Genomic DNA, 17,078 nt, shown 5'->3' on the forward strand with positions numbered 1-17,078 from the left:
CAGACAGCTGCAGAAGGCAGGGTGACAGCCACAACCGAGGGGCTGGGAACTGTGGGCTCTTCTCTCACACTGCTGTTCCCGCCTCCCTTCACGGTGCATCTGTCAAACCACCTCAAGGATGCACACGGAAGGGCACAGGAAACAGTGGCCTGCAAATCCTGGCTACGGAGTCTGGCACACGGCAGGGATGCAACTGCTGGTGGCTGTTCGTTTTCATAAGGGTCTTCCTCTCTGGCTAAGAAGGGCAGACCTTCTCCCTTCTCCTAACGTTCACGTGTTCTGAACTGTCCATGAAGCAAGGTCCTGCTGGTTCTGTGAGCACAGTCCCTTACCTACAGCTCCAGGGGCTGCGGCTGGCTCCGCACAAAATGGAGAAAGATCAATGCTTGGCTTTGTGCTGGCCGGTCCAGCTCTGCCACTGAAACCCGACAGCCTGTGTTTGTGTGTTGAGACCAGCTGTTATCACAATTTGTGAAACGTGTCTCAGAGTCTGCCCGTGGACATGGGACAGGTATTCTGTGGAAATTCCTTCCAGGACGCACAGGTGCAACAACCCCCTGAGCACACATACCAATGGGCTTAGGCATGTGCGACTTTAATGCCAGTTACACTTAGACGTGCACATCTGGACTGCGGCTGTGGCACTTTAGGGCCTCTCTTTACAAGGCTTTTATTTTTTTTTCTTGGAGAGAAATAATGAAGGCCTCTTTGGAAACAAAGGTGCCGCTGCAGGGGCTGCCCATCTGGCTCTGGGATCTGACCAAACTGTCTGTGCACAGCACCATCTTCTGGCCCTCCCGACTACCTGTGGAAACGCTGCCGGCCTTGCCTGGCTCGCCTCATGGGAACGTGGACGGTCAAGGCCTTCTGGAATTTCAAAGCTGTCACTATCACCCCAGAGCTACCATTTTTGATGACCTATTCCGGGTCAGGGGCTTGGCATACATTATTTTACAGTTAAGAAAACTGAAACCCAGAGAGAGGAATGTGCCCAAGTCACACAGCTGAGAAGTGGGGAGCTGGGGTTGGATCTGGGGTACGGCTGGCCCTATGTGGCCCTGGTTCAGTCTGGGAGGTTGAATTTAGGTGACTTACACACACACATGCAACCAGGCCACTGTATACAACGCTGCCTCAAGGGGGAGGAGAAAGTCAGAGAAGGAAGGAAGTGGGGTATGGGGTGGCTGAGAATCCGGGACACGCCACTGAGCACCCTGCACTGGGAATTATGGGAGGGCGCATCCTCCACCTCAATGAGGCAGCTGGGGCCTGCCGGCTGAGCCTTTGGAAGACCACCTATCCGTGATGCTGCCACAAAGCAGCGTCCCCAAAAAGGGCTCTGGTGGCAGCCCAGGAAGCAGCCTGGGAGCACGGGGTCCCTGGCAGGAGCTTGGCCAGCGGAGGGGGCTGGTCCTTGCTTCCAGAAGGTACCTTCGCCCCGACACATAGAACTGCAAAACCCAAAGCGTGGCCGTGTGCCACACGATTCTGGGAACCCAAGAATTCTGCAGGAATGGGTCTCTGATGCTGACTCAGGGATCATGTTTGTAAACGAACTTGTCTTCAGCACACTCCTGTTTTCCACTGAACTTTCTTTTAGCAGATAAAAACAGAGCACGCCAAGGCAACCAGCCTGGCCTGCAGCCTTAGGAAGCCAGATGAAGGGGACCTGAAGTGGACGCTCCATCACTGGCTTCCAGGCTGGGAGGGGACATGCAGGCTTATCTAGCCCCACTCCTTAGGGGTTCCAGAAGCGGCAGCAGACACCTTTGCATGAGACGAGTGGTCATAAGGGAGCTGAAACTCACAATCCGAGAGCAGGAAGCAGAGCTGACTGCCCCAGAAAGCTGACAGGGCTTCTGTGGATCTGTCTTCCCTGTCGATTAAAATAACACACCTGAGGTGCACTTGGGTTTCCCCACTAACTGCTTCCAGCACTTTCGCATAAGCCCAAGGCTGTGGCAAGCAGCAGGCGAGGTTCTCAGAGGCCCTCTGAACGCACAGCTGGGATACAAATAATATATGTGAAAACTCAAATACTAATTGCACTGCCGACAAGCTGAAAGTCACTCGGCACTTCTGTCTTTACTCCATTGTCCCTGGAACACTAGCTGTGTCACAGCAAGCGGTGCCTTCGGCAGACCTTTAAATCTGGGAAGAGGCCCTACACCTCTGGGCAAAGGGAAAAAGGCTTATGCGGCGTGAGCCACCGAGCCCTATCTGAAGGGGCAGGGAGCGAGGGCAGATGTGCCAAGCACCAAATGGTCCAGGTTTCATCCAGCTCCAGAACCTGACCTGAACAACTCTCCCATTACCTTGTGCCTACTCTGCCCAGCACTCTCACCCACTTTCCAGTGGGGCCCTAATGCTTGAGACCGACGGTAGGTTGGCCTGGCTATTTCTGGCAGTGGGAGGCACTGGGTAACAAACTACAGAGCTCACTCGGCCAGGCTAAGGGAATTAGTTGAGACTAAGTAGCCAGACGAAGGGAAGTCCGGGTCAAGGTCCTTCCACTCTCGGCCTCTCCAATCCAGCCAATTGCTTATGGATGAATTTCTTAGGATGCAAGTCAGAGCTGTTCTATGTACCCCTGGGGGACCCTTCCCAATGCACTGAGAATGACACCCAAAGCCCATGCCTGACGAGGACCTGTGTACCTCGCCCCACTGCTCATGTCCTGCTCCGGCCTTCGCTCGCTGACCACACAACCTGGAACGCTCTCAGGACTTCGCCCAAGCGAACCCTACATCCTTGACCTCCCACACCCACCAGGTTACACGGCTGAGCGCAGGTTCTCTGAGACCTCCTGATGTTCTGTGATTCACTAAGAGGATTCAGAACTCAGCACAGAGTCGAGCTGAGTTACTCTAGTGAAAGGACACAGGGCAGAAGTGGCCATCGGTGGTGGAGTGGGAAGTCCCAAGGAAACCAGATGCAAGCTTCCAAGAGCCTGTGCCTGCTCCCCCAGTGCTCAGAGCATGGCAGGTTCTCAGTAAATATTTGTGAAATGGTCATAAGTTTTCTTCCTCCCGTCACCACAAATGGAAACTACTTCATTCCATTTTCAAGACAGAGATTTACTTGAGGTCTCAGTGTGGGCTGGTGGCAAAGCCCTGACCAGAACCCACAGCCCTCTGATGTGGCTGGTAACATCAGGCAGCCAGCTACCTCGCCATGTCCGCACCCAAACGACCCCACGTGCATAGTCATAAACGCACAGAACACAAGACATCTATAAGATTACTGCCGTAAAATTAGAATAGTCCTGTTAAACTGACAGCTTGAAGGTCCCCAAGTGGACGTGACAAGTTGGTGTGAAGGGAGCCTTAGGGACAGCACCTCACTGAACGGAGCCCTCAGCAGCCTTTTAAACGGATAAGGAAACAGGCTCCAAAAGTGATGTACTTACCCCAAGTCAGTCAGCGAGTTAAGGGCAGAACACAGACTCATTCCAGGCCCCTCTCAAAGCCTAAACCCTCCCAGTTCTGCAGCCTGGCCCAGACACAGTGGGAGGCGTCAGAGACTTCTGAGGGAGGTGTCTGCGCCCCCTGCCTGCAGATACCTGCTTCCCAGACTTCTCCTACTTTCATTTCTTTGGAAAATCTTGCCCTGCTTTCTACAGCTCCCACCAGGACGGAAACACTATAGTTCCCCAGGCCCAGTGTCTCCGTCCAAGGAGGGCAAAGCCGCTAGGAGCCCGGGGCCTGCGGTCTGGAAGACAGCTGGGAACGAGGAGTTTCAGGCACCCAGACACCATGGCCATGAACTTCTTCACACAGGAATATGGATGCCCCGCCCTTCCAGGGCCAGCGCTGCTCGGATGGTAAATGGCAGAGGGATGGAGAGCGAAAGGAGGCAGCGGGCCAGGGGAAGGCCCATCCACTAAGCACCCTGGCCGCTCCCGGGGAGGCTCGTGGGCCTCTGGGACTGCCACGGGGCACCAGCCTTGTCTTGTTCTGTAAACTTCTTCCAGACAAGAAGGGCTGATTAGAAAAGCTAATTAAAGCTTTTGAAGATTATCTCAGACCCAAAGCAAGGAAGAACACAATATGCCTCCCCACCTACCTCCTCGCCCGCCCGCCCCCCCCCCCCGACTCTGGCCTTCATTAAGCTTTGATTTCAATCAAATGCACACCCACTAAAATTAACTTATAAGGCCAATAAATTGCAACCGCATGTTTGAAGGTATTATCTGCTGCGAGCCAAGAGCCAAGGATCGCAGAGCGCAGGGGAAGACGTCTGGCACAGATGGGAGTAATCATGTGTGGACGAAAGCAGTGCCAGGCCCTGCAGTGGGAACATCTGGTCTCGGCAGAACCCGGGCCGACAGAGGCGATGGCGAGAAAGCCAGTGCAGGAAAGGTTCCCGTCTTCTTTGGAACCTAAAAATCAAAGCACTGATTCTGGGGTCCAGGGCAGCCAACTGGTGCCTCACGAGGTATTTCTCTGGCGGCTTCAAGATAGGCAGGCACCCGGGGCCCCAGTGTTAAGTCTCTCTCAAGAAGGATGGATCGCTTAGGCTGAGTGATGAGGTTTTGTGACTGATGAGCTATCCTAGGCTTAAAAAGCAGTCACCTCTGCTGAAAAAGAAGAGATCCCATGAATTGGCTACCCAAGTCTGCCCTCCCGTCCCCATTCCCCAGTGCCGTGTTCGAATTCCGGGACTGAGCCAGGCCTGTGAATTAGAGGTGGAAAACCAGCCTGGGGCTTGATAAAGAAGAATGAGAATAGTCTGGATGTTGGGGATCAGGCTGTGAGAGCTTGGGGGAGAAAAGCGATGAAATTCAAGACGACTTCAGAGCAGATAATGACCTCACCCAGCACTCCAGCAAAACATGCCTGTCATCTCCCAGGCGTTCTTGGCAAACTGACTATTTAAATCTAAAAACAGGGTTGTCTGGGTAGTGCTAACAGTTGCTTGACAGTTATTCTTGATAGTAGCCCCGGAGGAGGGTTACTACCATGGGTCCTTCCAGCCCCTGATGACGGCAAACAAAAATTCGGTAAATGTGAGAGGGGGCTGGAGGATGGGGATGCAGCGGGGAGCTCTAAGCAGTAGGGTAAATAAAGACTTGGCTGACCTCAAAGGGAGCCTGCAGGACACACAGCTCGTCTCTCTGGGCCCCTACTCACCTCTTGCCTATCTTGGGGAAAGAGTCACGCTCTCAACTGCTGGTATGTTTATTCCATAATGGAGAAATGCTGTGTTTAGGTGGGGGAGAGGGGTGCCACACCCCCACAGGAGCTACAAGCCAGGGGGCCTGCTAGTCAATCCACGCTAGGCTCCACTCCCTCACCCTGATCATACCAACTCCATGAGCTGATGATTAACTCTAATTCCCTGAAAAGTCGCAGCCTTTACAGACCTGGGAGCAAGGCCCAGAGCCCAGGGCAGGATCTAAGGCTTTCTTCAGCATGCCTGTGGAAGAGAGAAGCCTCTGGGGGAACAGTGAGCACCTCTCCCTGGAAAAGTCTCGTGCAGCTCCAGGAGGGTGCCTGGCCTGCACGGTCTAGCTCTAAGCATCTGTGGGCTCACTGAGGCCTTCTTAAGAATGTCAAGAGCGAGACAAAGTTAATGGACCCGCCGGAAGCAGGGAGGAAAGGGGACCAGGACGCTGTGTCATCACTGCACACACACACTGCTGGTGCTGGCAGGAGCTCTATCTGCCTATTTGCTGAAGACAACAAAAATTCCCTCAATTTAGTCTTAAGGTGTAAGTGGGGCGGGGTGGTGGCCTTGGTAGAGTGTCGCAGGCCTCCTTCCTGTGTGAGCCGAGTTCGGTGCAGCCCTCCCAGGATAGAGCAAGGTTCTCCCCGCTAGCAGTCCACAGGACAAGAGGTCCTCAAAGGCTCCTTATAGAACGGCGCTCCGGACCAGAGGATATGGCAGGAGTCTGGCAGCTTTCAGTCATTTGAGGGGATGAGAGGTCTAGAGGCCAGAGCACAAGCCAAATCCAGTCCTAACTGCAATCCATCAGGGTCCAAGAATTCAAGAACATCTGGGTTGTCAGTTGGTATGGAGGGTGGGTCTGCTCTCCACATTCCTCAAGCCCCCTGGGGTACGGGCCAAGCACCGGTTTGGAGTGGGGCGCCTTGAGAAAGGCAGTCCTACTCATCCAGGCCTCCTGGGCACAATGGTGTGTCCAATCGCTGCCTTTCCTTTCTGGCAGGAGTGCTCTGGGCTCCTCTGCCCAGGACACAGGCCACGTTCCTGGCCCCTCATGCAGCAGCTCAGCAAGACCAAAGCTGGTAGACACAAGATGTGTCGTGGGGGGTGGGAGGTGCCTCCCCTCAGAGTGACCTTTCCCTGAGCCATTTGCCAACATGAAAGGAAGACAGATGGACAAATCCATGTGGCTTCATTCACTGGGGTGACAACAAATGAGTCTTCTTGCTGAGGAGGGAGAGGGATGAAGGATAAAGAGAAGGCATGACCTACTGCCTCTTTGGCCACGGAGCAATCTGGTCCCTGGAAAACTCAGAGTAACCACTGACCTGTGCTGCTGGAGGCAGAGACGAGGCCTCCAAGCCCCTGGCTGACTTCCGTCTGCCCAAAACCACAGGGAAAAGAGCTCATACCCCAGGTCCCACCGCGGCCACCAACGTGACCACCACCAACTCACAACCCAGAAACGATCTGGCTCATCACATGTGGTCCCAGGACAGGCCCTCAGAGGCCAGTAATACTGGGAGGCTGAAAACTGATGCCTCTGGGTCCCTGATGACAGTTCTGACCACCATCTCTCTGACACTGTGGCTGCTGTCACACGGGGAGAACCGGGCCTCCCTGGCCTCCTCTGCGGGTGCCACCCAGAGGCCTTGTTCTCCCCTCCTATCTCCTGAAGGCACATACACGGACACTGCTGGGGACAGAACAGCATCCTCTGGGCCAAGATTCCACCATTGCAAACTGCACAGAACCTCAGGGTTTGGCTTGTCCAGTTCGATCCCCCACTTGGGTGAGAAAACTCTTGTCACCCCTCTCAACCCCCCTGGCAGGTCAGCTCACCTTCACAGAAGGGTGCAGGCACACGCAAAGGCACACAGAAATACGGCTCATCCAGGCTCAAAAGCTACTGGGAAAGCAGCCACTTGCTTTCGGGAAGCTCTGTACAGTCAGACACAGGGCGTGGGCCCCGCTCTGGTTGTTTCCTAGTGTGAGGACCACCTGGCGGACTTCTTGGTTTCGTCGTTAAGGGATAACTCTGAAGAATTTTAAAATGATCATGTTCACAATACCAGGCTGATCAAGACCCTACAGAAGGCATACACTTAACGACCAAATTCTGAATTTTGATCTTTTCCTGGGTGCGTATGCTGTAGGATGCTCCCTCGTGATGCTGGGCAGCGGCTGCGGCTGTGGCTGCAGCTCCCGACCAGCCCTGTGACCGCGAGGGGAAGTAACTGATACTCCACGGTGTACTGTGTTGCCAGTGTTCTGTGCATATTCTGTTTTGTATTTTTGCATCCCATCATGTCTATAAAACACCCATCTGAGCCCCCCGCTCTAGTGAGGGGAGAAAGGCAATTATTTTTGAGGTGAAACCCAAAATAACTGCCCAACTGTAGGCTATTTAAGTGTTCTGAGCACATTTGAGGTAGGCCAGGCTAAGCTACGACGTGCAGTAAGTGTATTAAATGCACTTTCAACTTATGATGTTGTCAACTCATGATGGTCTATCGAGACACAACCGCATTTTAAGTCGAGGAGCATCTGTATATGAACCAGTGGGATGGGAGGGAGAAAAAAGGAGGAAAAGTCAAAGACAAAACTGGACTCTTCTCCAAGTCTGGCCCAAAAGGGCGGCGCAAAGCAACACGTCTATATCACCTTATTCAGGAAATCGCAACCCAAACATTTAGGTCTATAAGAAACCAGAACCACTCTCATTCTGACTCTCGGATAATCCAAGAGCCGCCTGCCCTGGTGACGCCAGCAACAAGCAGCCTTCCGCCTGGACCGCTCTTTCCTGCCCCACGACTCGCCCCTTCCGGGCATCGACCTCAGCTCCAACGTGACTCCTACAGAGGTCCTCGCAGCCTCTCTCCTTAAAGCCATAAATCACTCTCTATCCATCATCCACAACAGATGTGCCATGAGGGCAAGGACCTGGTCTGCTGTGTTCAAGGCCGTACCCCCAGGACTCAGCAAGCACTCAAATGTCAGCTGAGTAAACGCATTCATTTGACTCTGGAGCTGGATAAGAAGGGCTTTATATCCCAGTTCCACCACTTCCGGCTGTGCGTACCTGGGCAAGTTACTTTACCTCTCGGAATCTGTCAACTTATTTGTAGAATGGGAAAGTCCTCTCTCACAGGCTGTTTGGAAGACTAAATGAGATAAAGATTGTGGGCACTTAACACAGTGCGTGTACAGCTGCTGACTGGTGGCTGCTGTTACCATCACTGCTGTTTTATTATCAAATCATCACTACAATATAAAGCTGATTCCACTTGGAAATTCTTAATAGCTGGATTGGTTTCTTGCCAACTGGTTGAGTAAAAGAAGATAGTAGAACAACTACAAATAAACTATGAGATAGCAATGAGTCAACCTCTCAGCATCAATGAGAAAGGAACCGTTCTACAATAGGGCAAAGTTCTAGATGTAAGAGCTCTTTAAATACTGAAATCTATTTTAATTGTGAAATCAGTAATTTGTGGAAAGTTCAGGCAAATATGGACTTAAATCCTAGCTCTTCACCTCTATTTCTTGTGGCCTCGTGCTAGTCATTTAGCCTCTTAGAGCCCCAGTCTCCTCATCTGTAAAAAAAGGGACACAACTATCTTCCCCAGAGGTTCTCATAGGGATCAAAGATAATGCAGATAGAACATTGGCACGTGACAGATGCTGAAGACTAAGCTCGTTACATAGCGACACATGTGGGGCGAATGAAATGCTGAGGGACATTTGCTTGCGGCTGTGCCTCTGAATGTCATTCATCTGCTTAAATGTTGTGGGATTGTTTGTATTTTGGGTTAAGATGTCACTTTTCCTCCTGAGCCAACTTCTAAAAGAAATTCTTTATTAAATTCATTATATCAGATATGCCATGAACTGGAAGACCATTCATTCCACCTGTCTGCAACGTGCAGACCTGAAATTCTCATGCCCGGTGAAACACCAGTAGCTTCCACAGCAGCACCATGCTTCTCACGTTCATGCTTCTCACGTTCATTTTCTTGCCTATACCCTAGATCAGGGTGGGCAAACTATAACTGAGGGGCAAACCCCACCTGCTTACGGCTCAAGTGGTGGTCTTTATACTTTTAAAGGGAAATATATAGAAGAAAAAGCAAAGAACAAGTGACAGGAACTCATGTAGCCTACGAAGCCTATTAACATTTTTACTATTTGGCCCTTTTTAGAAAAGTCTGCCAACCCCTCAACTAGATGACTGAATTTGTACCGAGGTGGTACTACATGATTTACAGTTTTACTCTATTTTCAGTACAGAACTTAATCTAAAATGAGGTTCAGTTGATTAAAAAAGAATATTGCAGAGGATAATCTTTTCTGGAGCCTTTCCTTGCAAGGCTGATCAATTAAATGGCCACTCTTTTTTTGGTGGTGTAGTGGGAGGCAGGACTGGATGGGAGGGGAAGGGAGAGGTGGGAATCTAAGCAGAGCCAGCAAAAACACTTTCCAAGGCAGGGGCTGAGGCCCCAGACAACTCAGGAGCCAGTAAAATGTCAGCTCTCACTGTGTTAAGGACCTCAACTCGACCTGCCCTGGTGACTGGTCTGCAAACAGGGACCAGTTAAGAACAGGGCCGGGCCTGTAGGATGGTAAAAAACAGAGGGGCCTTTGGAAGCAGACAGCTTTGGGTTTGATTCCTGGCTCTGCTTCCTGCCTTGGACAAACACATTCATGTATCTGAGCCTTAATTTTTTCATCTGAAAGATGGGGACTAAAACAGCCATTGTGTTGTGAGGATTTGAGATGGTGCCTGGCACTGTCTTACACACAGCACGTGCTGTCCCAATAGTACCTGCTATTATGAATCCCGATGTGCAGTGAAACACAAGTAAGCCTGCGTGTGGCAGCATTCTATCGCGGAGTCATCTCATAACTGACCCAATTAGAAATCTAGTGCCCAGCATCCTGCTCTGGGTATGGAGAATTTTTATTAGTTAAGTGAGCCAGGTAACGGGCTCAAGGGAGACTTACTGGCCTGGCCCCCTCTGAGTTATCAAAACTGCGAGCGCCAAAGTGCAAAGGGAGCAATAAACTCACAGGTCTCGATACTGGTCAAAGGCGTTGTTGGCTTCTACCTCCAGCTTTCTCAGCCGAGCAGAAGGCATAGCCCCATCTTCCAAAGGAGGGTCGTACTTGTTACTCCATGGTGACCTGGAGGGGAGGAATGGGAAGGCGGTTACATGAATTATTTCAAGGAGACATAGCGTGCGAGCTGTGAGCCCGAGCCCCAGCTGTCTGATATTTCAGCGAAAAAGCCACTTCTGGCAACAAACATGGCTTTCTCAAGGTTTGTAGAGCAAGGGCTCAGCAGCGAGCAGACCAGGATGAACCCCGTTCCCCACCTCTCATCAGCTGTGTACTTCCGGCAAGTGTCTTGACTTCTTCGTAAAAATGAGGCTACTACTACCTGCTACCCATAGGGCTGTTGTAAGGAGCAAAAGAGAAAATACAAGTGCCTGGACTAGAGCCTGACATATAGTGAGTAGTCAACAAATGTGATTTCTTTCTTACCGCCTTTCTAATTTTCCTTTATTTTCACCATTATATTCATCAACAGACACCTCTCTCTCCTCCCTGACCTGCTGACAGCTCTGGATAAACTTTTATTCCGAAGATCTTCTTACACAATTATGGATTACGAAGAGAGCTGTTGTTACAGAAGCAGGTAAGAGACTCAGCCCCAAGAGGAACGCTGATTAACACATGAGAAAACCTGAGCAATCAAGTTCTCCAGGAGAACAGAGGACAGTTTCCCGAAGTTTCCCGACACTCAAGGGCCATACACATAGAAAGACTGCTACTTAAGGAGAACCAGCCTCTCTTTTGCCAGCCTGAAGACTTGCCGCATTTTTTAAAATGTATTTTGCCACATCAGGAAAGCATCTAATCACAGAGAGTACTGGAAAGGTGATTATAAGGGAAATATCTACTCATTAAATCCTGCAGGCGGAGTTCCGAGAGCTGCGGTTCACAGACATAAAATGAATTAAAAAGGTGAGAGGAATGGAAAGGTGGAGAAGACACGAAGTTTGGACAAAGCCCTTTACACTCTTGGGCATAAACCCCTCAGTGTGTCCCCACCATAAGAAACTCACACTGCCTTCCCCGCTTTTCCTGCTGACAACAAATGTCACATACTTTCAATTTGGGATAGATGTTAAGGAAAAGGTATCATTGTCTTCTGAACTCCAGTTTTAACAAAGTCTGTGCACAAACATTTCCCTTCTTGGTAACCAGTGTCCCACCAGGCACCCTCGTCAGTAAGGCGGGAAGGCCCCTCCTACCCCACGCACGGGCTGACGTGTCTGGCCGATCCCACGATAGCACGAATGTGCTATATTTGCTTTGTTCAAAACGGCAGCCACTAGCTTCACGTGGCTACTGAGTACTCGCAGCTACTGCAACCTGAGGGGCTGAAATTTAGACAGCTGACTCCAGAACCTAAGCTTAAAGAGGGCAAGAGTATTCTATCTTGTTCGCCGCCATCTGCTCAGCACCGAGTACAGTGCCTGGCACTCAACCACATGCTCATTTTAAAAAAGGGTTGTTCAAAGAATAAATTAATTCTTGTACAGCACCACCCCCAAAGCCAAAGTAACTATTCCCCTTTCCCCGTCCCCTCTCTCCCATATACATGTCAATCCTTACAGCTGTCATATTCATACCCTTCCCTCGCTCTAGACTACAGGAGAACTTTGAGAAGGGAGGCTGTGCCATTTGCCTTCATGCCCGAGTACTTAGCACAGAGCTCGTGTGCAGTCAGGGCTGATGACTTACAGCACAGGGTGGGGAAGGACGGACCCACAGGCATTCTGTCTGCTGGTGGTCCTCCAAACCAAGAGATGGAGCACCGTTTTTGCCTTTTCTGATGCGGCCTTTCCCGAGACACAGGGACAAAGACGCAGCCAAGAAGTGCAGTTACCTCCACTAGCTGTAAACTAGGCTTGGCACTTCCACTTGCCAGCGGGAGTGGAAAAGAATCTGAGAGCAAGAATCCACGCTCCCCTTCCCCTATGTGCTCCCTTTGAGAGTCTCCTCGGCGCACTCAGGTAACGTCCTTCGTCTCCAGGGTTTTGCGGCCGCCGCCTTCCTGTGGGCCTGGAAGACCTGCCCCACTGGCTTTCATTTAAAGGCGACCTGATTAGACACAAGAGCCCATCTCACTTGCAGACTGGGGGCCTGGAATTTTCAAGAAGCCTGTAACTCACATTTCTCCTGGCTCACAGACGACAGCATTTCAAGCCGTCAGTCCTGGAGCCGGGGTAATTGTAGCTGGGGGAAAAATCATAACATTACCCAGAATATTCTTAGTGGAAGGGGCACTCAGAATACAGTTAAGACTTAAATGGAGGCCATTTGAAAAAAGACAGATGGACAGGAACACTTAGATTTCAAAAGTCAGGCCTTTCATTTCCCTCAGAGAATGCTTTTTGTTTCAGCTAACAGGTTTCAAACAGTGCTGCTGGCAACGGTCACACCATAAGGATCTTATTTAAGCAAACGATCAAACACAGTTAGGATGGAAATGTGTGGAGAAAATCAGAAGACCTTGAAGTTTTATATCAAGAAAGGGAAAGAGAGGAGAAAAGTCCTGTGCCCTGACACCCCAGCTGAGGTCCCCCAGGCCCCTCTTTGGTGCCTGAGGAACGCAGGCGGGAGTTGGCAGGGAGGTCTGGAGGTGGACAGGTACCAGGTCCCTGGGGAAGCCTGGCCTTGCCATTGATGTGGAAATGATCTAAGCCTTCCACAGGCTGGTGGGGAACAGCTGCCTTACACAAGAAAGCTGGGGTTTTCAGGCGGAAAAAAGAAACGTAATGACAACACTGATTAAGAAAGACTCAGCTAAAGGATCACCTCTTCCAGGAAGCCTCCTCTGAGCCCTGTGCCTGGTGAGGCTGCTTCCTATGGTGATGCGTTCCCTGGTCTGTCGGACCACTTAGCACCTCGTGGATCTCTCTCGAAGGGCCAGCGCACTCACTTCCCCGGAGGCTCCAGTGAGGACTGGACCTGGCCCTATGCCCACGACCCATATAGTGACTGGTCCTTCGAGGCTCAAGTACTCCACCTCAGGACTGCCTCACCACCTCCACGCCGGGGACTCCCACACCTGCATCCCCATTGCCACCTAGACCTCTAGCTTCTCCACAGCCTACTGGCATCTCCACTTTCATCTAATGGCATCCTGAGCTTACTATGTCCCCAAACCAGCAACTCCAAGTCTTCTTCGCTTCAGTAAACAGTGACCCACCCATCTTCTAGCTGCTCGGGCCCAAAGCCCTGCAGCCACCCTTCACACCCCACCTACCTACAAATGCTGCTGACTCAACTTTCAAAACTTACTCAAATCTGACTACTGTTCACCATCTCTGTTCTAGTCTCCAGTCTGGCCTGGATTAGGGCAAAATACAATCTCTACCTAACTTCTATCTGAAGCTAGAAAAGGGACATGATTATAAAACAATTGTCTATAGTCTCTTCAAAATGTCAGTATTAATTAAATCTTTGTTATTTACATCAAGTTCTGTGCTATTTAGCACTTCGTGTTGTTCCTTTTAATTTTTTCAATAACTCTGTGCTTTGTCCCATTACCCGCAAGCAGGCCTTCAAAGGCCCTGCACACTCTGCCCCCGCCACGCCTTTGACCTCATCTCCCACCCTCCTCGGCCCCTCACTGCCTCTCTCTCTGGCCTTCCCACGGGCTCGATCCCGACCAGCTCAGCTCTACCCAGGGCCTTTGCACCCGTGACATGCTTCTCTCAGACCTAACTTTTTCCATCAGGACTGAACTTTTTCCATCCTTAAATCTCGTTTCAAACATTCCCACTAACAGAAGAGCCTTCTCTGTCTATCCGTCCCATCTCCACCGTCCTTTCTATTTTCTTTATTCACTTTCACAGTCTATGTCATTTATACATTTGCTCATTATCTGGCTTTCTCACTAGGATATAAGCTCCACAGATGAGCAACTTAGAATAGTGCCTGGCGTATGCAGTACATGCTTATAGAAAGATGTTACTGAGCATGCTGTTGAAAGAATGAATAGTAGAATATCCATTTTTCTCTCTCTATGTGAGAAAACTTAAAGACCAAAGATAATACGTTCGTCGAAGTCCCCACTGCTACAGCAGGCAGTGCTGGTTTGGAGCCCATGTCCGCTGACTCCAGACAGTTCTTCCTATTTCACTTCTCTGACCTTGACCCCGCTCCCAAAAAAGAGCATTAGGCTGAAGCTTCAACACTCAGTCCAGGTTCTGTAGGCCCTAAATAAACCTAAAAAAGACTGCGTTCCTCCACCATTCTTCAAGGCACTGACTATAGCAATCCGTCGCAGAAATTCTAGACTGCTTTAGGGAGTCCCAATCTTTTTTGATAGGAAGAACTCCTAGACACCCTTAAAAAACGAGCTCAGACATCACTTCCTTCAGGAAGTCCTCCTGGAGTCAACCATGGTCTCTTCTATGCTACCCTCAAATCCCAAATAAGCTTGGCACTGGCTGTTTGAATTACATCATATGGTAATCAGCTACTGGGTACATCTCGTGTTCTAAACCAAGTGATCGCCCAGAGTAGGGACTAAGTCAACTTAATTATTTACAGCCCTCAGCGTAGTGATGGAGAGAGAAAGGAGAGATGTGTATTTGTTTGACAAGGCTGCATTCAAATGTTCCTTAACCTCGCAAGCACTCCCTGTGCTCAGGATCCCCATTACGTCCACACCTTGTTACTCCGCCCTTTGAAGGACTTAATGAATTACAATGAAACAGCTCATTGTTCTGTAATAACATCCCTCCCATTAGACTGTAGGCTCCACCAGTGCAGGGCCTTTTGTTCACCGTTCAATTTCCAGTGCTTATTGGAGACACTCCATAACATCTATGGGGTGGCTGCATGAAAGGAAAAGAAGGCGGGAGGAAGAGAGGGAGGACGGACTAGCAGAAGGACAAACGTAAAGAAGGCTGAAGGGCTGTCGGCCTGTTTGGCGGTCCCCGTGCTGCTGCAGCAGGTGCTCACCTATAGGAGTCCCCATCTCTGTTGTAGTCACACAAAAGGTAATCCTTTCCCACCACCTTGTCTCTGGCGATTTTCAGTGGCTGGTCAACAGAAGACAGGAGATCTTCACATAGACTGGGAACCTGGCAGAGAGAAAGAAAAAGGCAGAAACAGGGGTTAAAAAAACACATCCGATCGAGGCTGGCTCATGGCAACTGCAGCCAGATCACGGTCAACATATTTAACATCTGGCCCTTGGTACCCTGCCAGAATTATGGGCCTGTTCTTTTCTTTTCCACATGTGTCTGACACCAACTGTGTCCCTCTATAAAGAAACTTGTTCTTGGATTACAGCGGAGCGTGATTTCCAACACAGTTTTCCGTCCAAATCTGCGTGCAGCTTTAATTACCTGGTCGCCAGGGTGGTCTAGTACATTTAAGTGTGTATATGCTTGGTATTGGTCTCTGGTGGGCAAACTATAAGCTGAAGTCCTGAGAAGAAGGTAAACATTCAAAATACATGGGATCCACAGAGCTCTGAGAAGAGTAACTGGCCCCCGGCAGAGAACTCCCGCAGGCTCCCACGCTGGGCGGGGTTTCCAACACCTTCCGGGCCCCCCGCCAAGCATTACCAGGTTGGCTTGTACAGTCAACCTTACCTGCTGCAACGGGAGCATCACAGCAGCTTCCCACAGTGCGAAGCTCCAGCTAGCTAGTCTCAGGGTGACCCACCCGGGGCCGCCTCACTGAGGAGGAGGACCCCTTGGTCTGGGGCAGCCAGGGCTGGCTCCTACAGTGAATGCTGCCGAATGTGACACAAGGCCCTGCTAGTAACCAGGCTGCTGGCCTTCTCCTCCCAAATCAAACATCAGTTTCCACCAAAATATTCCAGGAAGGGATGGCAGCGCTTTCAAAAATTGGATTCCTTCAGGCTTGAGTCACTTCCATGCTATATTTTCAATGTGCTGACTTATTCGTTTCATGGGCCTGGGTTTATGGAGGCCCCACCATATCGTTTAGCAGGCAAGTGGCTGCCAACTGCACCAATAACCCTTCCAAATGGAAAAGTTAAATCATGTGGCAAGGACACCCAGAAGAGCAGCTCGGCAGGGGAGCTGACAGCTACAGCAGTTCCGTGTCCCTCCGGAAGACCCTGACACCACTGGAGAGATGGACGGATGGAAAGACACCGCCACCTCAGGGACTACCCAGCCTCGTCGGCTTCCCCAGGCACCTCTGCTGACCCCTCGGGTCCTTCAGAACTCAGCTTGTAGGGAAGGCCCTGTCTGGCACAACCATAAGGCGGTTCCCTTGTCCTGTAGCTCACATCAATTCTGGCCCTTGGTACCCTGCCAGAATTATGGGCCTGTTCTTGTGAAATGACTCCTTCCTTATACACGGAGCAGGCTCAGTCATCCAGCCCCAAGAGACATACTCACTGCTAACCCCTGGATACAGCCTGGTTATTTTCAGAATCCCTTCTCCTGTGTGCCCCTCTCTACAGGCAGACAGAAACAAAAATAGGGCTATTTTTATTCTCAAGTGGGGCTATTTTCAAAGTTAGTTTTGGTGGTGATTGTATCAGCCCCCCCCATCTCCAAGGATCTACGGTATATCATGCGCTAGGCTAGGTAGGCCCTTTATATCGGCATATCGTCTACTCTAAGCTCACTCTCATCCTGTGAAGTCGTTACGTATTAACCCCATTTTACAGGTTCGAGAAGTGAGACTCGGAGTCATTAAGGTGCCCAAGGCCCGCGCAGCAAACAAACAGCAGAGATAGGCATCTCCCCTTCTGCCTGTGACACTGGTTTAAGAAACAGCTAAGAGGAAGAACAGTGCATGCCAAAGGCACACTCTGGTGGCAAATAACTCTTTCCCATCCCCAC

General features: G+C 50.7%; 1 protein-coding gene across 1 annotated transcript in view; it reads right to left on the bottom strand.

Annotated features, from left to right (window-relative positions):
- Window positions 1-17,078, bottom strand: part of CAPZB (capping actin protein of muscle Z-line subunit beta) — a 123,665-nt gene that overhangs the window by 24,149 nt on the left and 82,438 nt on the right. Inside the window, exons 3-4 of the mRNA XM_039854611.1 lie at window positions 15,211-15,332; window positions 10,237-10,350 (exon numbers count right to left, since the gene is read on the bottom strand). Of these exons, the coding sequence (XP_039710545.1) occupies window positions 10,237-10,350; window positions 15,211-15,332 (236 nt within the window). The remainder of the gene's footprint in view (window positions 1-10,236; window positions 10,351-15,210; window positions 15,333-17,078) is intronic.

The sequence above is a fragment of the Pteropus medius genome, unplaced genomic scaffold, assembly GCF_902729225.1.
Source record: "Pteropus medius unplaced genomic scaffold, Ma_sr-lr_union100, whole genome shotgun sequence".
NCBI lineage: Eukaryota > Metazoa > Chordata > Mammalia > Chiroptera > Pteropodidae > Pteropus > Pteropus medius.